The 26441-nt window shown below is 41.7% G+C and overlaps 2 protein-coding genes across 4 annotated transcripts in view; one reads left to right on the top strand and one right to left on the bottom strand.

Annotated features, from left to right (window-relative positions):
• Positions 1–11676, bottom strand: part of PTDSS1 (phosphatidylserine synthase 1) — a 38024-nt gene extending 26348 nt beyond the window's left edge. For both annotated transcript variants that reach the window (XM_065629760.1, XM_065629761.1), the window contains exons 1-4: positions 11347–11676; positions 4782–4873; positions 3194–3238; positions 839–963 (exon numbers count right to left, since the gene is read on the bottom strand). In XM_065629760.1, the coding sequence (XP_065485832.1) occupies positions 839–963; positions 3194–3238; positions 4782–4873; positions 11347–11525 (441 nt within the window). In that variant the 5' untranslated portion in view covers positions 11526–11676. The remainder of the gene's footprint in view (positions 1–838; positions 964–3193; positions 3239–4781; positions 4874–11346) is intronic.
• Positions 11677–11979: 303 nt separating this feature from the next.
• Positions 11980–26300, top strand: MTERF3 (mitochondrial transcription termination factor 3). Of its 2 annotated transcripts, none has more exons than XM_065627217.1 (8): positions 11980–12065; positions 12381–12720; positions 14892–15044; positions 16011–16200; positions 19373–19520; positions 20783–20854; positions 23645–23806; positions 26071–26300. In XM_065627217.1, the coding sequence occupies exons 2-8, from the start codon at positions 12402–12404 to the stop codon at positions 26263–26265; spliced, it is 1239 nt and encodes a 412-aa protein (XP_065483289.1). In that variant the 5' UTR covers positions 11980–12065; positions 12381–12401; the 3' UTR covers positions 26266–26300. The 2 variants fall into 2 exon arrangements, with proteins under 2 accessions (XP_065483289.1, XP_065483290.1); XM_065627218.1 differs by having other exon boundaries at positions 12023–12099.
• Positions 26301–26441: the final 141 nt, after the last annotated feature.

Below are 26441 nucleotides of genomic sequence, written 5' to 3'. Positions count from 1 at the left end.
CTCTTGAGGCACAAGTCCGATAACAGCACCTACTATACAACAGGTGGCCACAGAGCACTGATGCACAAACCCAAGGGCAAGGAAGCACACTGGTCAGGTGGTGGGCAGTAGCCTGATGCGATAGCGAAGAGGACAGGACTGGCAACTCTTGCCTTACCCTCTTCTGCCTGCCTTCCAACATACCTCACATACTCCTCCCACCCTCCTTTCACTACCTCAACTTCCTGTGCTAGGGGTCTCTCCTCAAGGGGAAGACCAAGCCTGGCTTTCCACACCACTCCAGATCATGGTCTGTGGAAGTAACTTCCCAGTGGTAACAGCACCAGTGTTTAGCTGGGCAAATGGAAGGCAGCAGAGCCTTGCAGTTGCTGTACCTGGATTTCCACATACTCAGAACGATGCCAGTCATGTACTAAGCTCACAGCAACAAGGCAAGACCAAAGTTCTTTGAGTACAGCATTGTGGCATCAAAAAAAAAAAAAAACCAAACTACTGATCTGGGGGACACGTACTGTACAGACCTCATTTAAATACTACCTTGCTAAGTCTGTTTTCAGTATCCAGGCTCATATCTATTAAAGGAATCCAAAGCCATCCCAGTGCAAACATATCTCACACTCTGACTGCACACTCATCTGAGCATCTGCATCAGAAAAAATAAAGACTGTTTTTCACACCAATTGATTTCCATGTAAAGAAACAGCAGTTGATACAAAAGGCTCGTTGACTCTGTCAAGTAGAGGCACAAACTTGCATCACTCATGATTTACCCCTTCCCACTCATGTAAAACTTGCCTAAAGTAGCCAAAATGTCCCATAAAGTACCATAGATACATACCATGATATCTGCTTCCCTTGTGGCATATCGAAGATTGGGATCCAGCCAGTACATCACGGCTTTTACCTGCTCGAAGTTAAGGAAGAGCACAAACACCAGGAACAGAAAATAGAGCACACTGAGACCTGCAAAAAGAACAACCTTTTAAATCATGTTCACTCACAAAACTCCTTGGGACACATAGAGTCCAAAAAGCTAGTTTCAAACTGTTGTTCCATACATGCCTGGTTTGCACAAACAAGTTTTCTACATACAGTGGCTACATGCAAAAAAGCTCAAGAGACACGAGTCACAAGACAATCTCTGAGCACTCAGCCCTTCATATCACCTCCCGTTTCAAGTGATATACGCTTGACTGCATGAACTCAATCAAAACAAACTCAGTCTTCTTAGTTTAGACACAGTAGTACAGGGCTGTGATCAGGAAGCTCTTTATTAAGAGATACATTAGGACCCTAGGATTGCATTAGCTCTTTCCCTTGGCTTTAAGTGTTCTTCGTCTCACTAATGCAGGTGCCTAAGCCTATATGCAGATTTCAACACAAAGATCAATTTAATAATCCCACCTGGCAATTCTGAACTACACTGGCAATAAAGGATAGTTATATTTATAAACTAATACATGCTTGAATTACTTGTGAGCTGGAATATTTACTGTTGGAAGCTTTTAAAGAGAAAGACAATTATGATTTGTTTTCACACCATTATAAATTATGAAATGCTACTGCATTTGGGACTACTGCCTCTCTCCTTCCAACATCTGAATGTTTTGTTTTGTTTTAAAAAAAGAAAAACTCATTAGAAGTTAAGAGTCCTAGGTGTAGATCTGTGAGTAGATGAAGCTGCTGTTGGCAGCACATGTTTATATTATTCACATGTTCACAGATATCTAAGACCACATTTTGAAGAAGCATGTAAATACTTTTTCCGTACTCTAGCACTCAAACCTACTTGTGTCCTGCCACAATGTCATGGAAGGCAGAAAGATTAATGTGAGTAAACTTAGAATCTGCCATCCAAAATAAACTATAGCAATTCTAAAAAGTTATTTTAAACTATAACCAGAACTCACATGTTATTGATCCACAGTGTATGCTAGAGAACAACTTCCGTTCAACTACACACATGAACAGAAAGTACATATAGTGTACTCGGCAGTACATCCTAAAAACACATCAGGTAAACAGATGCCAAACTACTACAAGTGCAGCCTGCAGGCAAGGGTACGTCCTGAAATGCTGAGAACACGCTACTCCTGCCTCTCATCTACCAAACAGGTCTGAGACCTCAAGCATGGCTAAACAAGCAATGCCAGAAGCAGCAGAATTACACAGGAAAAACGTGGCTCTTGATTTTGCATGCAGCCTTTGGCTGAAAGTACAGGGGGGCCAGCTCTAACAGTATCAACATTGAGAATGACCTTTAAATGTACATTTTCTGAAACCTGAAATGAGCAGTAGGACCTTTGTTTCCCAAACTTCACAAGGAGCAGGAATTTTTAACACATACTATCTAATCAACAGTGTCCTCTCAATGTCAACAGATGAGTAATCAGCTACTTTAGAAGGCTACTTATTTTTAGCTATATAAAGTGGTGGGAGAGAGAAACATTCAGTCCCCGTAAAAAGAAACAGATCAGCTTTTAAATCAAATGTACCTAATTCTCTGTAAATGTACTTGAAGCCTAGGATATGCTCTGTAAACCCTGAATTATTTCAAAATAAAATTCCTAATGTTTTTGTAATGTAATTCAGATGTCTAAGAAGCAGGATTTACCTCAGTAAGTTCCGTAGTTAATAGAACTATTTTCCAAACTATTAATGCAACTAGTATTTACAGGTATTTTTGCTGAAATTATAAGTTAAGAATATGAATATATACATTGAGAATATTAATAAATGTATGTTAAGCTACACAATGATACAATTTAATAAACAAGCAATATCATATTTTGCCAATAATGAAAATAAGCACCCTGCTAAACTGGACTTAGTTAGAAGTCAGATAGTAAATGCAGTAGCTATAAAAAAATTTTGGGGTGGGAAGAGATGACAGTAGGAAGGGCGTAGGGGAAGGGGATTAGGCAGCACAAACAAAAAACAGGATTAAAACAGAGTATCAGAATGAATGATCCCTTTCTGCTGATTTAATTTACGCCATCTTGACACAGAGTAACTACAATGACATTCTCAAACATAATTAGGAACAGATTATTAGCAACTGCTCAGGAGTGGGAGGGAAGGGACATTCACGTAAGTCTGATGTACAATTACGTTTCATGACAATTCCATTCATCTGAAAGTTAAAATGGTCAGTCTCGCAGAAGCACTGAAAAAGTCAGAAACACAAACTTACCAAAAACCATTCTCCATATTGCAGGGTGGGGGCGTGTAAAGGGTCCTGTGGGCAGTAAACAAAAAGCCTATTAGAAGACAGTCACTAAGAAACACAAAATCTATTTTTGAGTATATCTCATACAAGGATTTGGCATGGATCAGTTCTCCATCAAACTATATAATACACCTGAAGACTGGGGCTCTGTTAAAAAAAAAAAAAAATGGTCATGGCAGATTTCAGAAAGGAAAAGAAGGCTGCTAGTTAGTAAGGTATAGCCAAAATTTTCCATTATTTTGATGGAGCTTTTTCCAGAACAGGAATATGCTGTTTGCTCAGCAGACAACATCTCATGTGTCACCTGAGGATCTCTTGATCTGGTTTCTGGCCAACAGCTCACACACATCTTGCCCCCAATTAAGTCATCAAATACAAATTTCAGTGTGTTAGCAAAGCAGCTGGGTGCTAAGCCTTCAGGTGACCACAAAATGTTAGCAAACAGGCCTCCTAAAACTTCCAAACTGAGTATCACATATCTGACAAGAAGCAAGAAACTTATGCTCTTTACCAGTGTCAATATTATTTACTTTAGAGCCAATGATTAAACTGACTTTTTAGATTAAAAACCTCTCCATTAGTGTGAAGAGCAGAGAAGGTAAGCCTGGTGAAACTGGAAAACCTCTAAAAATGAATCATATGTTTAGGTTGCAAGAAGTGGCTGAAAAAATATTTTCAGTGTACACTGTGCACTGCTCTTTCACCACTGTGTGCATAAAGCTCATTTTTCTCTCATTTTTCACTGTTTTCCAGGGATTGCTTTATGAAAAGTAATGGATTTTTAATTTCTTATGATTTTTAAACTAGGAGAAAAATATGTCCCAACTCTGAACTACAAAGCTGCCCTGAGCACCATAACTATTTTTTTCCTGAACACTGCCAATCCTGATGTAGTTCAGACTTGCCCCAAGAATTTTGCTCTTGCTGCCACCAATAAGTCAAAATTAAAAATGAATAAATAAATGAAAACAGGAAGACGGCATTTTCTCCACAAAGTTGAGTGTCACACATGAGTTTTTACCTTTTTGCATTTTCTGCTCCTCACACAATTACCAGAACTTTTGTTCAACTTAAATTTCTACTGAGCAACTGTGGTTTTACGTTGTAATGCAACTTAGAACATTTCTAACTATCACTAGCTTCTGGTAAGGTGATTTATGTAAGGCGTCACATCTCTGAGAATTTGTAGAATGACACTTTTGCTAAAACACACAGAGGCAGACTCCTTTTAAACATAATTTAAGGATCTGGCAGTATCATTACTTAGCAACCTGTGCTGCAGCTGCTCACCTGCAAATAGAGACACTGATTTGGAAAACCTGACTACCTTGTTAGACACAGACAAGCTATAAATAACTCACATTTTACTGTTATCTCTGCTCAGTATGATTGCAACCCATTTTTAGACTACTCCTTAACATAAAGGAATTCAAAAGCATAAAAGAAAAAAATACATTTAAAAATTGTACTTTAATAAAAATAAAAACAAATATAGTGGCAATAAAAATAAATTCAAATGAATTGAAGTTTAAACAGTATAAACCTTACTTACCATTAGGAAAAGCTAGAACGCTGATGATTAGAAAGAAGAAAATCACAGAAAGGATACCCCTCCAAATATTATCCTCTGGGACAGAATCATCCCTGAAGAGACAGACAACATCAAAGTGTTAAAGACCTTTAAAAAAAGATGGAGTTAAAAGGCTCTGAAGATATGATGTTATTTAAATAAAGACTATACAGAAATAATTATAAGAAATAAGCATGCTGGTTGTATAACAAGTCAGGATAGTAGCTGCACTGAATGATTTTCACTCTGCACTTCTGGGTATCCCTTTCTTACCAGAGAGTTAAACATATAATCAATACATGCAAGCCATAAGCATTGTTAGAAGTCACAGAATCACAGAATGTTAGGGATTGGAAGGGACCTCGAAAGATCATCTAGTCCAATCCCCCTGCCAGAGCAGGAACACCCAGATGAGGTTACACAGGAGGCGTCCAGGCAGGTTTTGAATGTTTCCAAAGAAGGAGACTCCACAACCTCCCTGGGCAGCCTGTTCCAGTGTTCCGTCACCCTCACTGAGAAGAAGTTTCTTCTCATATTTAAGTGGAACCTCCTGTGTTTCAGTTTGAACCCATTATGCCTTGTCTTACCACTGGTTGTCACCAAGAAGAGCCTGGCTCCGTCCTCATGACACTCACCCTTTATATATTTATAAACATTAATGAGGTCACCCCTCAGTCTCCTCCAAGCTAAAGAGACCCAGCTCTGTGCTGGACTCTCTCCAGCAGTTCCCTGTCCTTCTTGAACTGAGGGGCCCAGAACTGGACACAATATTCCGGATGTGGTCTCACCAGGGCAGAGTAGAGGGGAAGGAGAACCTCTCTCGACCTACTAACCACCCCACTTCTAATACACCCCAGGATGACGTCGGCCTTCTTGGCCACAAGAGCACAGTGCTGGCTCATGGTCATCCTGCTGCCCACCAGGACCCCCAGGTCCCTTTCCCCTACACTGCTCTCCAACAGGTTGTTCCCCAACTTATACTGGAACCTGGGGTTGTTCCTGCCCAGATGCAAGACTCTACACTTGCCCTTGTTATATTTCATTAAATTTTTCCCTGCTCAACTCTCCAGCCTGTCCAGGTCTTGCTGGATGGCAGCACAGCCTTCTGGCGTGTCAGCCACTCCTCCCAGTCAATGGAGAAGCAACGACTGAATTTAATATAAAGGTGGGAAAATGAAATCTTCCTGCTTTTACAATCACAGAAACATCATCAAAAGTACTTTTACACAGCAACAAAGACCTAGACCAAAAACTCTGGAAGCCTGGCTTCAATTCCTAGGTTTTCCTCTGCTCTTTTGGTGCTGCTTACAATCCCTTTCCCTTCCCTTGGCCCGCTCCAAATGCCAAATGCCTGAGGTGAGTGCAGAGAGGGGAGAAGTAATGATTACCATCAGCCTTTGGAAAGAATGATTACACAGTTCAGAATCCACGTGTAACAGAGAAGCCAAAACTTAAAAGAACCAGGGAAAAATACTGACTTGCTTTCAGACCTATTAAGCTAAAGCTCTGAATAAAATACAATGTATTATTTGTGCTGCTGTCATATTATGGCCAGAGGAGAGACCTAAGAATTCAGTTTGGAATGCCAAGGCAAACATGACTGAGCTTTCTTTTCAGGCAGGTAGAATATAGTGCACAATGGTGAGATTAACAAAAAAAAAAGCCCACACAAGTCTTCTAACCAGCAGGCAGCTTCTAGGGCACTTCAGTAATACAAACGGAAACAAACTTCAGACTACCATAATATGCACAGCTAATATTTCATAATGCATCTCCCACTACAACTCGAAGTTTTACTATGTGGGTAATCTTCATGTATTTAGGACCAGCTTACCTATTTAAATATATTCCTTTATTTATTCCCAGTCCATGATACCAAAAAAATCCCATCAAACTTCAGAAGGAAAAAGCTCTTCCTGGTATGGCATGTCACATTTCTGGACGGTTCAGTAAAGAATCTGTGACAGCATAAATGCACTCCACAACAGATATTTGCTGCACTTGCAAAATGTTTCTCACCCTGCCAAATTATTTCCCTTTCCCTCAAAATTGAACCTTAACAGCTCCACCACAGACTTTCGTCATTGAGAATCATTTAAGCACTGTGTTAGCTTAACTGTATGGCAGGAAAAAGTCCACTAAACATGAATGGTTTCTCTGCAGGACTCAAGGGCTCCTCACAGCACTTTTTTTAAACCAGCTCAGCACAGATTTACCAGTCATTTCCCAGCAGGCGTGCTACACAGGCTGACACTTTACATCAGCTACGAACCCCAAGTTCCAGAGCTTGACTCTGGCACTCTTAGCAATCTCAAGAGCCTCATGGATCCTGTGGACTTCCCAGCCAGAGCCTCAGGCTGCGATGGCTCAGACAGCAAAGCCATGTTCCTCTTTCAACACGTGCAAATAACACACACGCACGTGCTGCCATGAGTGCTACCAAGTGGGCCAAGAAAGAAGTGAAAGACATCGTGATCACATCACTTAATTGTCACGCCACCTGATGTGGGTCTTCACCTTTGCATATCAGGATTCTTAGTACCACTCAGCTTCAGGAAAGCTGTCCTAGTCACATCAGCACCACTTCCCCGCAAAATCAACAAGGATGTATGCAGCGCTAAACTGCACTTCATTCCAAGTGAGTGGTGGAGACATTTCATTTTGGCTTGCAGATACCTTTCAAAAAGGACAGACATCCAACCTTCTTGCCAGAAGCAGGTAAAAACAGGTGGGAGCAAGAGGCTCATTACTGTGCCCTACTTAGGATAAGAATTATAGTGTTTGCCTGGAAGAGCTATTTTGGGGAATGCCAAAAGAAACAGGGAAGCAAAATAACTGTTGGAGGAAAGACATCATCACAACAAGCTGCAATCAGGAAAATGTGCTAAATCATCTCCTCACTTAGCCTTAGGAACTTTGATGCTGACTTTGAAATATAAGCATTCATGCAGTAAAAACAAGATTTCTAACACTTGAGTGGGAGGACAGATGGAAATTCTCTCAATTTAAACTCACTTTACCAGCACACTTTTCAATTCTGTGGCATTTTGGAGAAGAAATAATAAAAAAAACAAAGCCCATAATAACTGCATAACCTTTTTCTCTCCTGCTCCTCTCCTTGCTCCAGAGCACCACATTGCACTTGCACATTACAAAAATGTAAACTAGTAAGTTATTGTATCAAGAATTAAAAAAATATAGGATAATCAACTGAGGAAAAAATAGCTAAGACACCAAATTGAGAATGTGTGTGGGGAAAAAAATGTTCCATAGACTCCCCAAATCGAACCTAAATGCACAATAATCCAGTTTAATCAACTCCATTAATCAGTGGATGTGAAAAACAGCCCTACATCTTCATAGGTCTTACTCCTGCATAAGCCCCTGCAACTTCACACCAGAAGCTACCAATCTGTCACCCTCCTCTCTCCTGTTGTTGGCTGCACAAAATATCCCCTCCAGCACCCAGATGCCCTCCTGCTGGCTGCCTCGGGCTCAGAGAACACCACATCCCTTCCTGCGGGGAGGAAGTGGATGGAAAGCTGAAGCCGCTCCATGCCTCTGCTCCAGGGCACAGCCTGGAAGCAGAGGCCTGCGCCTGGCTCATTTAGCAGGAAATAGCCAGGGCAGCTGCAGCCATTGTCAGAAGCACTAGAAGGATGTGCTTTAAAAACCAGAATACCCTCTACCACCCACTTTAACATGGAGAAGTTGAACACACTCACATTTCTTTTTCTGGATAATTATTATTGCTACCTGAAGATTACTGCTATCTGAAGTTGATCTTTACCCTTATCTATCAGCTCCAAGACAGCATCAACTGCTCTCAGTGATCCCAAGGGAGACTCTACCTTCTGGCTTGGTACATTCATGGGAAAAGCATTCTCTAAGTTCATTTGAACCCCCCCATATTTCTGACATAAAACAATTATAGAAGAGACAAGAAAGGCTTTAAGGGAAGCAGAATTTCCTCTACCTATGCTGAAGTTCCTGAAAAAAAAAAATAATTTAACAAGATCAGTATGAATGTGTCATAGAAAATCCCCTGCTTAACAAATTGACCAGCTACGGAACAACTGACAGCACAAGGGAAGAAAAGAATCACTTGTCACACCTTATTGGCAAGTCTACGGCACCTTGTGCCCAGGAGGTGGAAATACAAAACCAGTCACCAGAGACTCAAAGCAATAAACTGATGTGAACAGAGGGACCAGATCTGGGAGCACACACTGTAGCCATGTGGGGAACTATGTCCTCCCCCCAGCTTCTCAAAGAGTACATATGGTTTGGGTAGCATTCCAAATAAGGCAACAAAGACAGCACTCTGGTATCACCCAGGAGATTTAGGAAACTTCTGCGATAGTTAGAAATAGCAAAAGGCAAGGGGGTGAGGGGAGACGAGAAGGAGGGGGAAAAAAAAAAAAAAATTCAAATCAAATTAGCTTCTACAACCTGAGAAGAGGAGAAACCAAGAAGTTAAAGACAAGTCAACCAGTACTTAAACACAGGAAGTGACGCAGAACAGAGACAGCCAGAGGAAAGAAAATGAAACTGAAGAAGTCAAAGTTAGAAAGCTAGCAAGACAAATGTAAAGAAAAGCTAGCAATCCTCTTGGAAAAATGCAAACAAATGCCCCAGAAGTGAAGCAATGTTGTTTGGGTCTAAAAGACTCTGTAATTCTGAAATGGCTGCTTGGCTCATCCTCTGCTTGAAAGAATTAACAGCAAAATTACTTTCCACCCCGAAAGGTGAGCAATCAATTCCATTAATCCTTCAGAACCATGCATGGATGAGAATTCCTTAGAATTGTGCAGCTTTTCAAACTCACAAGTTTGACCTAAATTAACCCTATAATGACAAAAGTGATTGGGCACCAGGAGACAGGACAAGAGGAGCATTTGTAGCAAAAGTCTCTAATTAAACATTGTACCACAAGCACAGAAACAGAATCATTGAGCTGTTTTGGCTGGAAAAGACTTTTAAGATCATCAAGTCAAATTTTTAACCTAACACTGCCAAGTCCACCCCTAAACCATGTCCCTAGGAACCTCATTAACGCATCTTTTAAACACCTCCAGGAATGGTGATTCCACCACTTCCCCGGGCAGCCTGTTCCAATGCCTGACAACCCTTTCCATGAAGAGATTTTTCCTAATATCCAATCTAAACCTTCCCTGGTGCAACTCGAGGCCATTTCCTTTTGTCCTATCGCTTGTTACCTGGAAAAAAAGAGACTGACACCCTTCCTCACTACAACCTTCTTTCAGGTAGTTGTAAAGACCAATAAGGTCTCCCCTCAGCCTCATTTTCTCCAACTAAAGAGTTAAGAAGGGATCCCTGGGATATTCTGCCTTAGCTTAGATCTTGTTACCTAAGTAGAACAAAAGATGTGTTCACCAAAAATATCCTCTTTGGGGTCGTACGCAAGTTGAAACAAGAAAAGTCCCACCTCAGACCATTTGCAGCTACACTATTTTAAGTTTTCTTATTCTCCTTCCTCAGCTCAAGGCAGGCTTGACCACTATTGTCATAGTGGTGACAAAAACTATACATTTTGATTTTTAGAATAAGATAGAAGATTACACACTGAACTGTATATCACACCTAGGGACAAGTACCGATGTTCTTCTGTCAAATGCACAGTTTAATCAACAAGGACACTGAAATCTGTCATTGTGTACATACAATATCACAGAAGTGTAAACAAGCCCAAAACACTAGCACAGCTCAGCTAAAACCTCTCAAGAATCAGTTTGCTCAGGGACTGCATGATTTAGCCTAAAGGAAGATGATGTCATCATCTTCTTCACAGCCCTTTTCAGTAGAAGGCAAAAAAAAAAAAAAAAGTATGCACAACTTAGAAAAATACTGCAAGATACCATTCAGACTGCACTGCTATACCTTTTGTTTAGAAATAAGGTTCCTGGAAATAACTGTGCCCATTCTTAGCTATTTCCATGAATGACTGCAGTGGCTAAGTCCATAGAGCTGCTCCTGTGGTGGGGAAAGGATGTGGCTAAGTGTGTCAATACTGGGGCCTAAGCCAAGGTGTGACGGGCCTCTAAGTGTGTTGTAAAAAAATGATGACACAAAACGGTCACTCCTGGTAAATTATCTACTTGAGTGATGTCATTGCTCAGCTTTTGATAGCCTAATAAGAGCCATTATTGGCAACTGCTTGAAACACACACTCATTTTGGTAAAGCCTTTAACAGAGAGCCACGAAACGATCAACAAGTTCTCGGGAAAGGCAGCAGAGGAGGACACCGGCTGTCCGCAGGGACGGCGCCCGGGCAGGCTGCTCCCAGCCAGCAGCGATGCACCAGCCCTGCCCGCAGCGCCTCCAGCGAGTGCCGGCCCCACACCAGCGCTGCCGTTAACCTGACCCCAGCGGCAACCGCCGCCCGCCAGCGCCGCGCTGCTCGTCCTTGACCCCAGGGGACCGACCCCGGCCCCGCGCCCCGCACCCCGCCCAGGGAACCCCCTTCGGCCCGGGCCGCTGCGGGCAGCGCGGGGGAGCTCCGTGGCGGCGCCGGGGGCCGCGCACCTGGTGAAGGCGAAGGCCATGAGGCTGAGGATGGTGAAGCTGAGGAGGGTGATGGTGTGCGGCCGGTAGAAGAACTCCAGCGTGATATCCTCCACCTGCTGCTCATTGATCATGCGGAAATGCAAGCGGTAGTTCACGTCGTCCTTGCTCAGGGTCCGGCTCCCCACACACGACGCCATTTCGCCCCGTCTTCCCTCACCTCAGCGAAGCTCTGGCTCCCCGGGGGCGGCGCGGCCCAACCGGCCCGGCCGCCCGCACCGCCTCCCGCTGAAGAGACGGCGCTGAAGGGAGAAGCGCCACGCCCGCCTCGCCGCGGGGCGGAGCTCGCCCTGCCGCTCCCGCGGCGCCCCGCGCCCACGCGGTGAGGGAGGATGGAACGAGCGGAGAGGGGAGGCGGAGACACACCGCCCCCTTCGAGCAAGCGGTGGGAAGGACCCTTTTCAGCCTGCGCCTCCCTCTCCGTACTCCCGAATGGTCTCGCCTGAGTAGGGCGGGGACACGCACGTGGGCTGGGCCGCGCGCAGCAGCGGCCTGAGGCGAGTGGGGCGAGTAGGTGCGGTACTGGCGGCTGGCCAGCGCCGGCCGGGGCGGCCTGGCCTGGCGGGGCGGCCGCGGTCGCCATCGCCTTCCCGCCGGCCGGGCTCGCTGCCTGTGGAGCGGCACGCTCTGACGCAGCCTGTACGCAGAGGCTGCCGGCCCGGGGAGGCCAGCGAGGGCCGGTGAGCACGGCGCGGCCCTGTGGCGGGATGTGAGGTGACGGCTCTGCGCGGAGCGCCCCGTCCCTCGGGGAGGGTTTGGGTCCCGGCTGGGCTTCCCCCGTGCTCCCAGGGGAAGGGCTGTCGGACAGGGCAGCGGGCTGTGGCCGGCTCCTCAGTTATGCCTTTTCTGTTTATTTAGAGTCTCAAGGCAACTACTGAATGTTTTGAAGGGAGTAATCCCCGTTTTATGTTCAGGGATTTATCGCTCGCACTCCCAGCCCCGCGGGCGCGGTGGAGCAGCGCCTGTGTCACCCCTCAGCCCTTTCTCTCCCACAGGATGCCGCGCTGAGGTGCAGGATGGCGGTGTGGGCTCGGCAGGTCTCCCGCTGGCGCTGCCTGCTGCGAACGGGATGTCCGGGGAGGCCGAGGGGCCGCAGCAGCTCCACACAGCCGGGTCGTGGGTTCGCCCCTTCGGCTCTGCTGCCCTCTAGAAATGCCGTTCTTCCGTGGAGATTGCAGGCGTGCAGGCTTGTGTCTGAGGGAAGCTGTTCTCCGCCTGGCAGTGCCAAGGATGGATCCTTTTCTTCTCCCGAAAGTAACTTGCCTTCACCAGTAAAACAGGAACAAGCAAAAGCAGAACCGTTACCTGATCTGAATGCAAAAATACTGTATGAAGGTAAGAGGCTTTAGGGATACCATTTCTCACAAATCTCCAAATCATGCTTTCAGTATTTATCTTGGTTCTCCTTTTTTGGCCTGTCTGTCTAAAATATTTATCTGAAGTTCCTGACTTTCACTTGATTTTAGTCCCATAGTTAAAGCAGAATTCCTTTGGTCACTCTAGCATATAAAGAATACCTTTAAGCCAAGATAAAGACATAATGTTTTGGGTAGAAATGTCAGTCTGGAGCTGCTGTTTCAAGGGCTTTTCATAACTCTACCCGCAGCAGGCAAGCATGTGCCTTTCCTGTCACAGTTGCGCTGGTACAAAATAAAGTGTTTTGTTTGTTGAGTTTTGGGGTGGTATTTTTGAGCAGGGGTGGGGGAGGCCACCCTGAAGCAGCTCGCAGGACACAGCAGTGTAAGCGATCAGGATGAACAACAGGAGGCAGCAGAGTGTGAAGCCTGCTTAAGCACTGCCCTGATGAGAAATGCCTGTCAAACTGTCTCCTGAGGAAAGAGATACAAGGTCGCTTGGGTGTTGTTGCTTTGAGGAAATTGCCTCACTTTTCTCTACTTATATATCTAAGTGAGAATAAAAAAAAAATCACCCTCTAAAATAATTCTAGTATGCTGAGGAAGTTTGCTCTGGATTACTAAGCAGTCTTGTACGTTCAGATTCATCTTTGAGCCCAGCCAATTTGGATCCTACAGAGCTTATTTTTGGGGTGGCTCAGAGCTGCAACTGAGATCTGTGTGTTTGTGCAGCTGGTTCTGGAAACAGTGCTGCACCAGAACTGACAGGTCAGACAGCTCGTATATGTCTGCACCTGCGGTGCAGTTTATCTACATGCCAGATTTTTAGCTGCCAGTAGGCTTACTGTTGTGTATGCGCATGTGGAGCATTTTGCCCAGTTGGCAGTGTATATAATGGAATAAACATTATTGCTTACCTTTTTTTTTTTTTTTTTTAATTGAGGTATGGTTGCTGATAGGTCTAAAGAACTTAAAGTGGCAAAAGAAGGTCATCTATGCCCCTGGAATGGACATGGGTATATATTGGTTTCAGTCCTCAACAAGTTGAAAGAAAATACTCGGTATCCATATAGATTCCTAGAGCGTTCTTATTACTGTTTAAGGTGTAAATGTTGCTAAAAACATTTTATTGTGCTTTTGCTTCTGAGACTTTGAGAAAAAGAAGCGGCAAGACCTTCAAGAGCTATTGAGCTAGTCTGCGCAACTCTTCCTGAAATATTAGAATCATCCTACTTATTTTGGAACCAAACTTGGTAGTTTTAGTGTGGCTTTGTTTTCTTGACATGGAAAAATGTTACCTTAGTTTCTAGGAAGTCACTGTGTGAAGGTTCAGGGCACAGATCCCCATGCTGAAGAGTTTATAATTAGGGCTGTTGATCAGTAATCAGTTTGATAATTGAGGTGGATGCTAGCAGCCAGCCTGCAAACAGTAATCTTGATCTAGCTGCTGCAAGCTTCTGTCAATGGAAAAATAGATCAGTTTAGAGAAATATTTTTTTAAAAAGACATTGAGCTCTGTGACTTGGAACACTTAAAGGGAAACAAGCATAATGATGTCCACTTGGAAACCTTAATGAATGGGAAATGGAGCTTGATTTCTTTAGCCGTTAGAAGTGGTGGCAGTCAGCAGCCATTCTGTAATGGATAAGACATGATAGCTTGGTTGGAGTTGGCTGTGAAATACCTTGAAAATTAAAACAACTGCAGTTCAGGTATCAGATTCAGAAGAGGCACAAAGTAGTGGCCTTGTCTGGTTATGAAAAGTAGTCTTTGCCGTAGCCTTTGATCTGGATATGACCAGGAAAGAATGCGTTTGTGAAGACATGAAAGCAGATTCTTTTTCAAGAGGGTGATGTGATCTCTTGTCTGCAGTGATCAAGGCAGCAGACTGAAGGCAGGCTTGCTGGGTACTGTGCTCAGATTGGCCACATAAGCAAGAGCTGATGGGCAGTGACAAGGAGATGGAATAGAGACAAAAACTGGGAATAGAGGTTGTTTTCATACATTTTCAAATAATAACACATTGGCTGTTCATCTCATGCACAGTGTTCTTGTGGTTTTAAATGGATTTTAAGAGATCTGTGTAGCGTTTGGTGGGAGCAACTTTGTCTTTCACAAAATGCATTTGGGTCTTCTATATTTGTTTCTTAGACTGGGATGATGTCCCACCTTCATCTGCTTTGGAGGAGATTTCTGAGGAAGAAGCTGTAAAGATCATTGCAGAACCGCTTCTTCCCCTTCATTCATCCACGCTCCGAGATTATGTTGATCACTCGGAAACCCTGGCAAAACTTGTCCACCTAGGTAAGTGTGATTTTTTGTTTGCCTACCTCTGGAGCTTTGTAGATTCTGTAACTTGTGTTTTGATCTTACTGGTTGCCTTGTAAACTTGAAAATGGGAACAGTGACCAATGGCTAAAAGGAGTAGAACGTTGTCCAGGGTAAACAGAAAAAGAGAGAGGACTGCCTGACTCACTTACAGTGCCATATTACTTGAAGACAAAGTTGGCTTGTTTTACTCTCTTAGTGCTGTAGATACTAGAAGGAGACATCTCACACAGCTTCCAGAGATGGGGAGGACTTTGTGTAACTTCATTGGTCTTTGTTCTTTTGTGCTGGTTAAAGATACTTTAAGAAGGAAGGAAGGAGTACAGAACCTTAGAAGTGGGGACAGTAAACTGGAGAGGCAAGAAGAAAGGGATAGAAGAGAACCTTCTCATCAAAAAGCACTTGGACTGTGCAGGGATAGCTGAGCTTCAGCTTGCTGGCCACCTTCTTGTTTCCCAAAAGTGCAAGGAACACTAGAAGGGGGTTGGAGAAATAAATATTTCAGAGGGGGAGATCTGGCCCCATGTAGTAACCAGTTGCTATATGTGAGCCACTATCCAAAGGCACTTCACTGCAAAATTGTCTGTTTCTCATGTACAATGGAGTTGGAAGTTCCTTGCATATGGACTTCTGTGCAACAAGAGCAGGTCTCTATGCGTGGCACTAGCTAGCGTACTTGATTCCTCACATGCAGGATTCACTGCAAATGTCTTCCTTCAGAAAATAAATGCAGCAGAAGAGTGTAAAATGATTGCTTGTTTTATCTGGAATCTTTCTACAATATATAAGGTGTTGTGACCTTGCTGTGTTGAGCAATTAAAGTGTGCTAAATCAGTCCAAAAAAGGAGTAGTCCTATAAATTTCAATGTGCCTTCATGAAACGCTTAAGAGGAAGTAGGGCCTGTGTTTAATTCAAACAATTTCTAATTTTGTTTGTTATAGGAGTTGACTTATCCCAAGTGGAGAAACGTCAAAAGGCAGGTCAACTCTTACTGACCTTGGACTTTGAAAAAGATATAAAAAAGATACTTCTGTTTCTTAAGGATGTGGGTGTAGAAGACAATCAGCTGGGACCATTCCTGACCAAAAATCCATACATCCTTGGTGAAGATCTAGAAGCTTTAGAAACCAGGTAAGCCTTTCAAATAGGACTTAAAATGGCTTGAAGATCTAGTTTCCCTGTTGGCTTAACCTTGTCTGAACCTGTGCTGCTGCTGCTTCTTTTCTCACTGGATCCTTGACTCTGTGTTCCTGTGCCTTACCATCAGTCAGCATTAACGTGGTGTCATAAGTTGAGTTGACACTGATCCACCTGAATACTGACCATTAACAAATTTTACTACTCATCCCCGTCTCTGTGCCACAGAGGAAGCAGTTTGGTGTCCTAGCCCACTTGCTTTACTTGTGTCAGTGTAGATTCCAAAATGTCAGTCCCCGAGGCTTTACCTAAATTTGTAGAACAATATTAACCTCTTCAGTCATGCTTTGAAACTGCTCTTCTAGATGATATGTCTACCCATACCTTGTGAATTCTGCAGTAAAAGAAGCAGAACAGGTCTCTTCTGTGTTTACATCTAATAGTAGCAGAATGTTTTGGTGACCTTTTTGTTCCCCGTTGTCCAGCTCAAACTGAGCACAAGACTACGATGAACTGATTTTTGTGTGTGTTCACACTTGTATGGCCCTACACTGTTCCTCAGTCCATAAAATGGACTTAAAATTACTTAAAATTACTCCAGACAGGCTTGCATTAATTCAGCAGTTCTTTTACAGAACTTGTGTGTGTGTGTGCACACTTTGTAAAGAACTCAAAACGTCTTGGTATTTAAAAATTCCAGAAAATAAAGTCTTGTCTGCTTGGCTCTTGCATGTTGTAGCTGTCCAAGACAGTAATGTGAAAATATGGCTTTTTGGAAACAGGCACATTACTAGGCTCATGTCTAACATAGATCTGATTTTCTTCTTTCTTCTCTCTTCTTCCATCCTCCTGTTCAGTAAGTGGCCTTTCAGAAACAATATCTAAAAAGAACTTGTGTCATTTTTCAGCAGTAGTTTTGAGTCTAGGTGTCAGAGTTGCTTAGACTCTTCTGAAGAGACTGGTTTTTTGCTATGATAAACGTTCTAACTCTCCTGTGAAGTCAGATTAGCTTTTCAGTGGCACTGCCTGGTTAGTGAAGTAGAGGCTGAACAGGACAATGCAATTTCTTCTTCGTTTTCTGCAGCTTTATTTTTCAGTAAGTTTATCTCTGGCACTGGTGAATGGTTTCCTGCAAGCTTGAAAGTAAGTGTGCTGCAGGGGGTGTATGGCAGGCTGTGAAGTGAATGTGTCTCGGATAGCTGTCTTCTGAAAGCCGAGTATCACCTTTGCATAAACACTTCGGTGCAGATGGACACGGTATTGGTTACATCACTCTGGAATGTTTTATTGCTATGGATTCCACGTTGCCAGGAAACAAAACACAAATTTCAATAGATTTGGCATTTGACTTCAGATAAACATTGTAAAAGTCAAAACATTCCATAATTCATAACAATTCTGACAGTTGCAAATCAGTGTCTGTACTGCAGCTGCACCAGATGCTTTGTTTTACGGTATTGTTAATGATGACTTAAAACTGTTAACATACCACATAGAACTGCTGACCCCTGTAGCAGACCAAGGGCTAACCTTGTTGCCAACACTCACAAATTTATGTCAAACTTTGATCAGGTTGGATTATTGTATTTCTTGAACGTACCAGTTTCTAGAGCCAAGTTACTACAATTTTGCCATCCCTCTTTTAAGCTTCTTGCATTTCCAGGTTGCAAAGAAATGCTCCAGGTGTGAATCTTAAAATGACTTGTTAACAGAAAGCAAGTGGAGAGGAGTCAGGACAACCAGAAGGTTTTGGTTTTTATCTGCTCAGTTAGCTCTGTTTCTAGGATATTTGGCAGTTGTGCCCTTGAAAAAATGAGTGTCAGAAGCATAGTGTAGCCAAGCTGCAGCATTCAAAACATGATGGGATAATTTTTGAAGGGCCAATTGTTTATTGTTGTGTTCTGCATTTTTCTCTCTCTCCTAACCTCTCCTTGTCTCTGAGGCTCCTGCAGCCAGTTCCCTCAGCAATGTCTGGCGCCAAGGCTGCTACCTTCTGTGTTGGGGTACTTGCTCGGTTAGGAATTGGTCCTCTAGAGCTTGTTCTTGGATATTCTGTCTAGAGGTTTTTTGCTTGTGGTGACTTCATTTTTGAGGGTTTGTGGAAAGAGAGGGAGGTTGTAGTGACTGGAATGCATTTTTATTTTTTTTCTCTCCATGAGACATGATTGAACGCATCTTCTGCTGAATATCTGCTTCTGCAGAATATTCTGCAGTCTATTTGGTATCTTAATTACTGCCCTATAAATCAGTTCTTGTATACTCTAAGTTCAGCTGACAGCAAGTGCTTTGCATATGCTTACCTATAACCAAAGGAAACCTCTTCAAATTGTAGTTTAGTTTTGGGTTTTCTTTGTAAAAGGTGGCATGTGGATTAATCGTGTCTCTTTATTTTGTGTGCCATATTTCCCCCCCATTCGTTTTTCTCAGAGCTGTGGTAATAATCTACTGCACTTGAAACAGGATTTCACTTTCACTAAATTCAACAAAGTTTGGAAAAAGTTTTGAGATGGAAGGAAAGAAAGCTCTGTTAAACATAAAAACTTTAGTCAGCTCCTTCTTCTTTCTGACAACCAGATGTTTTGTAATTAAATCCTTGGACTAGTGACTGAAAGTAGGGACCTGGTAACAAAAGTAACTTCAGCTGATTTAGAAATGTCTTTTTGGACAATGTCTCTACAGATGGCATTCTTGTATGATATTTCTACTCCAGTGCTATTGGCAAAACAGGGATGTATGAGGTATAGTACTCTGTTCTTTCAACAGTAGAAATGGAATTCATTAAAATAGCAAAAGGCTGTGTATATCTTCTTGTCCATACCCTGTAATGATCTATTAATGTGTTTGCAATCTAGGAGACAGGCTGGTAGTTAAACATAGGTTAACATAGTTATCTGCTTAAGTACAGCTGGAAGGAATTAAAATCTGTCTTCAGTATTGACATTCTGCTCTGAGGTTTATTTTACTTCTAATTAATTGGAAGGGATGGTATTTTGCTTTTATGATAACTGCAGATTTCCCCCTAATTATTTTTGGCAGGGTTGCATGTTAATGCTAGAACATCTGTCCGTTTGTAAGATATCACTGAGGAATTTAAGCAAGTACTGAATAAATGGAGGCAATAAAATTTTCATCACTGGATTTTATTTTGTTTTTGTTCTCTTTCTAGAGTGGCTTACCTAAAATCAAAAAAATTTGGTGAGGCAGAAATTGCTCAGATGGTCTCAAGAGCTCCATATTTGCTGTTGTTTTCAGTGGAAAGACTGGATAACAGACTGGGTTTCTTCAAAAATGAACTTGGTCTCAGCGTAAAAAAGGTAAAGACACTGAAGTCTTTAGGTACTTTGTTAGTGACAACTGTAAGGCCTTGGAACGTGAATACTTCAAGTGTGTGGAGGTTATTCACAAACAGTAGTGACATTACTGATGGTAATACAGAGGGTTACAGGAGGACAGCATGATTTTAACTGTGTGTAGAAGTCATATGAACATCTAACATTCAGAGGGTCCTGAAATACGGTTCTTGAAGATCTGTTGCAGGTTATTGTCAAACAAGCATGTGTGTGTCCAGTTTAGTTATCTGAGATGGATCAGAGGACTGAATCCATTGCTGAAACAGCAAGCAGCTTTTTTAACTTTAGAAAATCAATTTGTTCTCTTCATCTCTTCAAGATACTGTAACATACTTAACTCATTGGTGAAAAATTGTCTAATCTGCAAATACCATGTCAAACTAGATGCAAAATCATACGCTCAGCTCACCAAGAGTAACCCCTGGGTTTGCTGGAAAGTTCTTACCATGGTACATGCTCGGCAGGTGTTTAGCACCATGCTTTGGGATCTTCAGAGGAGGTAGTAGCTAGAATTTCCTGGAATAAATGGGCAGTGTTCGTTGTTTCCTGCAGTAGCTGGGGATTTTAATAAATGTCCAGTTCCAGGTGGAATCTGGTGTTCCTCTGTTGGCTTCTGTCAGCTGGACAGTCATAGCTGTCACAGTACCTGTTGCTGGCCTTGCCATGCCTGAGGTGAGAGATCTCTCTGGAAAAGGGTTTAGTCGCTGCCCTGTACTCAGGGCGGATTACGAGTGATCACATGGCTTAGAGGATGTGGAGCAATTTCTTGTATTACCATAGTGCTATGGCCTAACCAGATCCTGAGGTAGACAAATTCCTCTGCAGCTGAAAAATCCTTTTATAGCCTCTATCAGGTAGTGTTTTGTTTACTTTTTTAAAATAGGCAGGAAGAAAGAACTTGAGCACTGAGAGAGACTGGGCACTTGAGCATGCTTTCTACTTCTGGGATGTGCTTTCACTCTCTCTTCTTGTCTGTTTTACAACAGCTATGTTACTTTTTGTTTTCAAAATGGATATTTTTAGTAACTTTTTGCGTCTTAATATACTGCTGCTTCATGCAAACTCATCTTTTGGGTAGAGATAAATTAAAATGCAAGGGAAAATGCATCCCTCTTCCAACTGGGAAAAAAGAAGTTTATATGAGATCTCTGTCTGTCTTTCACAGATGGATATACAAACAAGCTTTCTGTAATAATCTTTCCTTTGTGTGTTTTCCCTAACTGTAGACAAAGAATCTGGTAATCCGTCTTCCAAGGCTACTGACTGGCAAATTAGAGCCTGTAAAAGAAAATCTTCAGGTGAGCTTATTAGTAGACATTTAAAGTGTATTGTGTATCTACATAGTTTAAGAGTTGTCAAAAGATAAAAAGCTTGGAGAATCCTGCACAGAAATAATTTAATGAAGTCATTTTAGTGGAGATATAAAATAACTGAGGATTTTGTTAAACAATTTCTTTCCCTCTATAGCTTGCAAGCTTACAGCATACGTGGAGCAGTATCTTTTTCTGTCTGCTACTCTGATGTATGTTAGAAACTGCATCTGGGTCCCTTCCTGCCAAAAGTTGCTATCTGATGACACAAGTTGTTACCCATTTCTTTACAACAAGTGAAAAATAGTGCCTGTTCCCTCCTTCCTTCCCCCCCTTAATTATGTTTTTTTGCTAACTTGGATTGTCCATGAGGATTTAGGAGCAAGAAATGTGCAGTTGATTATTTTCCTCTTGGCAGGTAGCTAGTCTGCCAAAATGTGCATTTGACACCTATTGTCTGATAGCAGATGGTCGTTATTAACAACTGTTGGGTAAATAACTTCAGACCCACAGGGACTCCTTTCCCTTTTGAAAATGTAACTGTGTATTGGTTTAATTATTGTGCTGTAAAGCCATCTAGGCCAAACAGCATGATGTAGTGTAACAATTTGAAAAATCCCATTATCCTATAATATATAACTATGAATTAAAATATATGATTTTCAGACAGACTCACTGCTCTGAAACTATTCAACACTGCGAATCTTGCAATCTGAAATGTGTGTGTGGTAAGGGAGGAGACTAGAAAGTAGCAGACTGTTTCAATTAATAGTGCTTTCTTTTTAATGAACATTGTTTCCATGAGCTAGGGATTCAGTATATTATAATGGATGTTTTTAAGATCTTCAGTTCTATGTGACTGTCTTGTCTAGCTACCAAAAAGCATATAGTGTAGCATACTTATTTTTAATGTGTTCTAGAGAGAGAAAGGATTTTTAGGTCCTCACTATTAGAATTTACTGATACATAGATGCCTCCAGCCTTTCAGGAGGTTGGATGCCTGGGTTCAGACCTCTATGTCCTAAGCTGATGGTGGACAAGCATTTCTCAAAGTGGAACCATGTACCAGCAGTTCAGAAGTGATCCGCTGGTATCCGTCATTCTGAGTGGGCTGTTGTTTATAAACGACTGCTGCAGCTGATACTGGTTGTCAGAAGGTACAAAATCATGAACTAAATGAGCTGAAGGATGGCTTATTCCATCGTCTGAAGGTTTCATCAAGCACAATTAGAGATTCACTGATAGGGTAAAACTGAAAAGCTTGCATTACCACTGCCTGTTGTGGGAATCATACAGAGTATGTTGAATATTGCTGGGGCTTACACAGTAGGGATATTAGCATATGTGTTCTGGAGAGTTACTGGATATTAAGTGTTTGCTGTCAAACTGAATGCAGTCAAAGCAACTTGCACTTGAGCTCACCGTTCATGTCAAGAGAGACCTGTTCCACTTCACAGAGTAGAAAAGAAAAGCTCAAGATTCTTGCCAGAATTGCCTCTACAGTGGGGCCAGCTATACATCTCCACTTAACATCAGGTCTTGACTCTCAGCTGTGCATCCTAATGCAGTAAGTTAGCACTGCCAACTCAGATCTGTGGAAGACACCACTAAAGTGCAAACACATCTCTTCATACTTGAGTGCCGTCTTAGTTGATTAGTATTTCTTGTGATATGCAAATATTTATAAAGCAGGTAAGGAAGAACCAGGAGTTGAAGGACCTGATTGTAGACACCTCTACAAACAATTCCATGTAAGGATCTGGAAGTCCTGAGGTATAATAGCTTCAAAACACAGATTCTAAGCTCTTCCCTTGGTATTTGCCAGGCAGTTTTGGAAAAGAACTGCAGTCTTAGCACTTGAAACTAGAAAAAATACCACCTTTTTACCAGCTGAAGAAGTACCTGATTTGGATTTGAAAGTCTGGTTAGGTTGACTGGCAAGCACACCCACTTCATGAGTGAAAACAAGCTGCTTGTAAATGTCACTGGAGGACAGAAGAAATGGCTGAGTTACCAGACACTCTTGTATGCTGAATTCCTTTCTCAACAACTCAATGAACTGCTTGTCATTCTGCACTTTGGGAGGAGTGCTCATGATTTTATTGAAAAAATGTGCTTTGCTTTCCTTTTGGGAAACCATAATTGAAGTCAAAGCAGTCTCTGAAAAAGACATCTTACTTTAGACATTAAGCAACTGTAAAATAAATTGGAAACACTGCATTCTACACATCTTTCAGGTTCAACAGACTTCAGGTGAAGACTACAACACTGAAATTGTACTCCCCAATATAAAAATATAGCTTGGATATGTTAATAAATAACACATTAACAAAAGTAATCACTAGCTATTTGATTGCTGTGTTTTACAGAGCTCAACAGCTCCGCAACTGGAAAGTCAGTCTCTTTTGACAGCTTGGTTTTGAAACTGATAAAAAAGACTCTTAGGGGAGAATTTTTATGCTTGTAACTGCCATGCATACAGAGACATAGCTTTTTTGTTCATATCTCAGACAAGCTGAAAAATGTGTCGCATTCATAGAAGTCATCTTTACTTCAGGGATACTGTATAAACAAATTACACTTTAATCCTGAATGATAAATAATTTGCACTGTCTAAATTGAGAAGAACTGGAGTGGCAGATATTATTATGGGTTGCATTCTTGTTGCTGTGTGACAAAAGATAGAAGAATTTTGCATTAGTTTATTTCAGTGGCATGTTAAAAGAAGCTAAGTTTGCTGTAGCTGACTTTCGAAGATAAAATTGTGCTCTTTTTCAGGTTTGTCAGATTGAACTTGGTTTTCAACGTAATGAAATTCAACAGATTGTGTTTAAAACCCCCAAGATTTTAACTGCAAGTAAAAAGAGACTCAAACAGACATTTGACTACTTGCACAACATAATGGGCATTCCCCACCACATGCTTACTCGCTTTCCTCAGGTGAGCTGTTAATCTGGGAATAAACTGTAGGTGCTTTTGCACAGCTGGTTCACTAGTTCGGTGCTGAAGGTGGGGTCTCATGCAGGACATGTGAATTCTTCAACTTGTCTGTGTCTTTTACTGTGACCGGGATAACTTTTATTAGCAATTCAGCAACCATTGAGGATGCTGGTGTGGAAGTGCCCTTTTCTCTCTGGCATGTGCAACCCCACTACACTCAGTCTTGTGAATTTTTAAGTTTTCAATGAAGTAGTCATGCTCACCTCTTCCAGAGTAACACAAGAGAGATGCCTGCTTAAGGATTCCTTGTCCTGAAATCTTACCTAGTGAAGAGACACATGGGAAGACAGATCATGCAGAAGATCTGTTCATTAAATAACATACATATAAAAACATTTATTTCACATTAGTCTAGTTACAAAATAAATGTTATAGATTCTAGGATCTGAAAATGGTTTTTAAAAGTAGAAGTTCTGTCCATTAGGTAATCAGATTGTCATTGAACTTCCTATTGTTGCTGCAGGAATAGCTAAAAAATCAGAGGGGTGAAAATAGATTAGTTTCTTGATGACTATTTTGCTTTTTCCCTATCTCCTCATTTCTGTTATTTCCTCACAAGTTCAAAGTTGAAAGCATTAGTCACATCCAACACTGACATGCAGTCACACCAGCTTCTTAAAAGGCTGAAAAAGAAAGCACAAATTACAACTTCTGAACTGCAATGATTTTCTTCCTAAAGCAAGCCTAGTAGGGAATCAACTTAAAATTATACAGGGAAATAAAACTACTCCCCAGCATTTTGCTAATTCATCTTGCTATTTAATATATTTTTTACTTAACAAGGATGCTTGCTGTAACTGCTGTCTGTATGTCACTTTTGCCCTCCTTGACCAGTAAGTGACCACAAGTCTTGTTCACTTCCTTCTCAGTTGTCATATTGTTGGCTTTGTGGTGGTTCACCTCATTATTTCTCTTCCCTTTGTGTAGAAGCAGAAGTGGAGAGCTTCCTCTGTTCCTTTTTCTTGGTGCAGTCATCTCTTTTCCCTGTTCTTCCATCCTCAAAAGCTCTGAGTTCCAAGATATGGCTAGTGCAGCTCAGTCTGTATGTAGTCTGGCCATTAATTGGTGCATTCAGAAATGCGTACTTGTCTCCATCTGTTCTTGCTTCTATCTGGAATGACAATAATGCTGAAAATAGGAGGCATATAGAACTTTTTTGTCAAATCCTCTGTGATGTTACAGCTGCTGTTGGCACTACCCTTCCTGTCAGCTAGCTCCATAAATGGTGGTTAAGGTTTTTTCCCATCTTCTGACTCCTCCTTAAAATTCAAGGAAGGCAGAGGAAGGGAACAGTAGTTTTGCTTTCTAGTTCAAATTAATTTGTATCCTCATGAAATCCTTCAGTAGTGTAGTCTCTCCTTTTTAGTAAAAACTCTGCTCACTTTCATTGCTTTAGCATTTATGTTTTCACCATTATCTTCTCTAAAGCAGCATCTCTCTCTTCAGTTGTACTGCGCAGAAATGCAGATCTCTGCTTTTAAGTCTTAACTGTACATCTCGTTTTCCCTACTTCTCTCCGTTTTTAGATGTTCCACTGATTTCTTTCATGTTTTTCTTACCACTGTTCTCGCCTTAGACTGTCTAGAATTCTTTTTGTGACAAATATCTTGAAAGGTAGACATTGCTGTGCAACAGAAGTCGTTGTTTTGAACCACTGCGCTGTGCCTTTTGGCTTTGTTCATGACAGGAGGTGCAGCCACTCACCTTTTCTATTGCCGCTGTGCAATTCACTCGTTTGTATTATGCCATGTGGTCACCTGCTCGTTTCTTCCTTGTAACAAAGCTCAGCTGAATCTGACTGTATATATAAACACTTCTGATAGTATAGGGAAAATGCGTAGGTATTCCTGCTCCCTGTTTCTGAATGTCTCCTCTCCACTTCCTTGGCTATGCTTACTCGAAAGTAATACAGTTACATAAACAAAAAAACCTAACATGCTTAAGACAATTGTATCACTCCCTGATTTCCCCTGTGCGTGTACCTCAGCATATTGTATTGAAGCATTTATTTAGAATTTAGATAATTTCTATATAAATGTAACCCTACCTGGTGTTTGATATTTAAATGAGAAAGGATGCAAATTAGTTGTTTTCTTCCTAGATCTTCAGTTTGTCTAAAAAATGCTTTTCTTTTAGATTCATGAGAATCTGAAATTTAGGCAACCTAAAACATTCTTCCCTTTCTTTCTTTCTTTCTTTCTTAGGTTTTCAACTCAAAGCTATTACGAATCAAAGAGAGACATATGTTTCTTACATTCTTGGGAAGAGCCCAGTATGACCCAGCACAACCCAGCTACATCTCTCTGGACCAGCTAGTATCCTTGCCCGATGAGGTGTTTTGTACAGAGATTGCCAAAGCTTCTATACAGGACTTTGAAAAATTCTTAAAAACACTTTAATTAATAACACATGTAAAAAGGAATAAAGTTATGAAATAAACATTTTATAAAACTACTCCCGTTTATGGTCTCTTAACTTCTTAATTACTGGTTTAAGAAGTTGTTGCTTATGAAACATTTGTAGGACTTAGAGGCTTACAGTAATATTCTTTCTGGTTACTTAAAAATATGTTTCG

This window comes from Caloenas nicobarica, chromosome 2 (assembly GCF_036013445.1).
Source record: "Caloenas nicobarica isolate bCalNic1 chromosome 2, bCalNic1.hap1, whole genome shotgun sequence".
In the NCBI taxonomy this organism is placed as follows: Eukaryota; Metazoa; Chordata; class Aves; order Columbiformes; family Columbidae; genus Caloenas; species Caloenas nicobarica.
The sequence above is the reverse complement of the archived record's forward strand: the minus strand, read 5'-3'. Positions and strand labels throughout refer to the sequence as shown.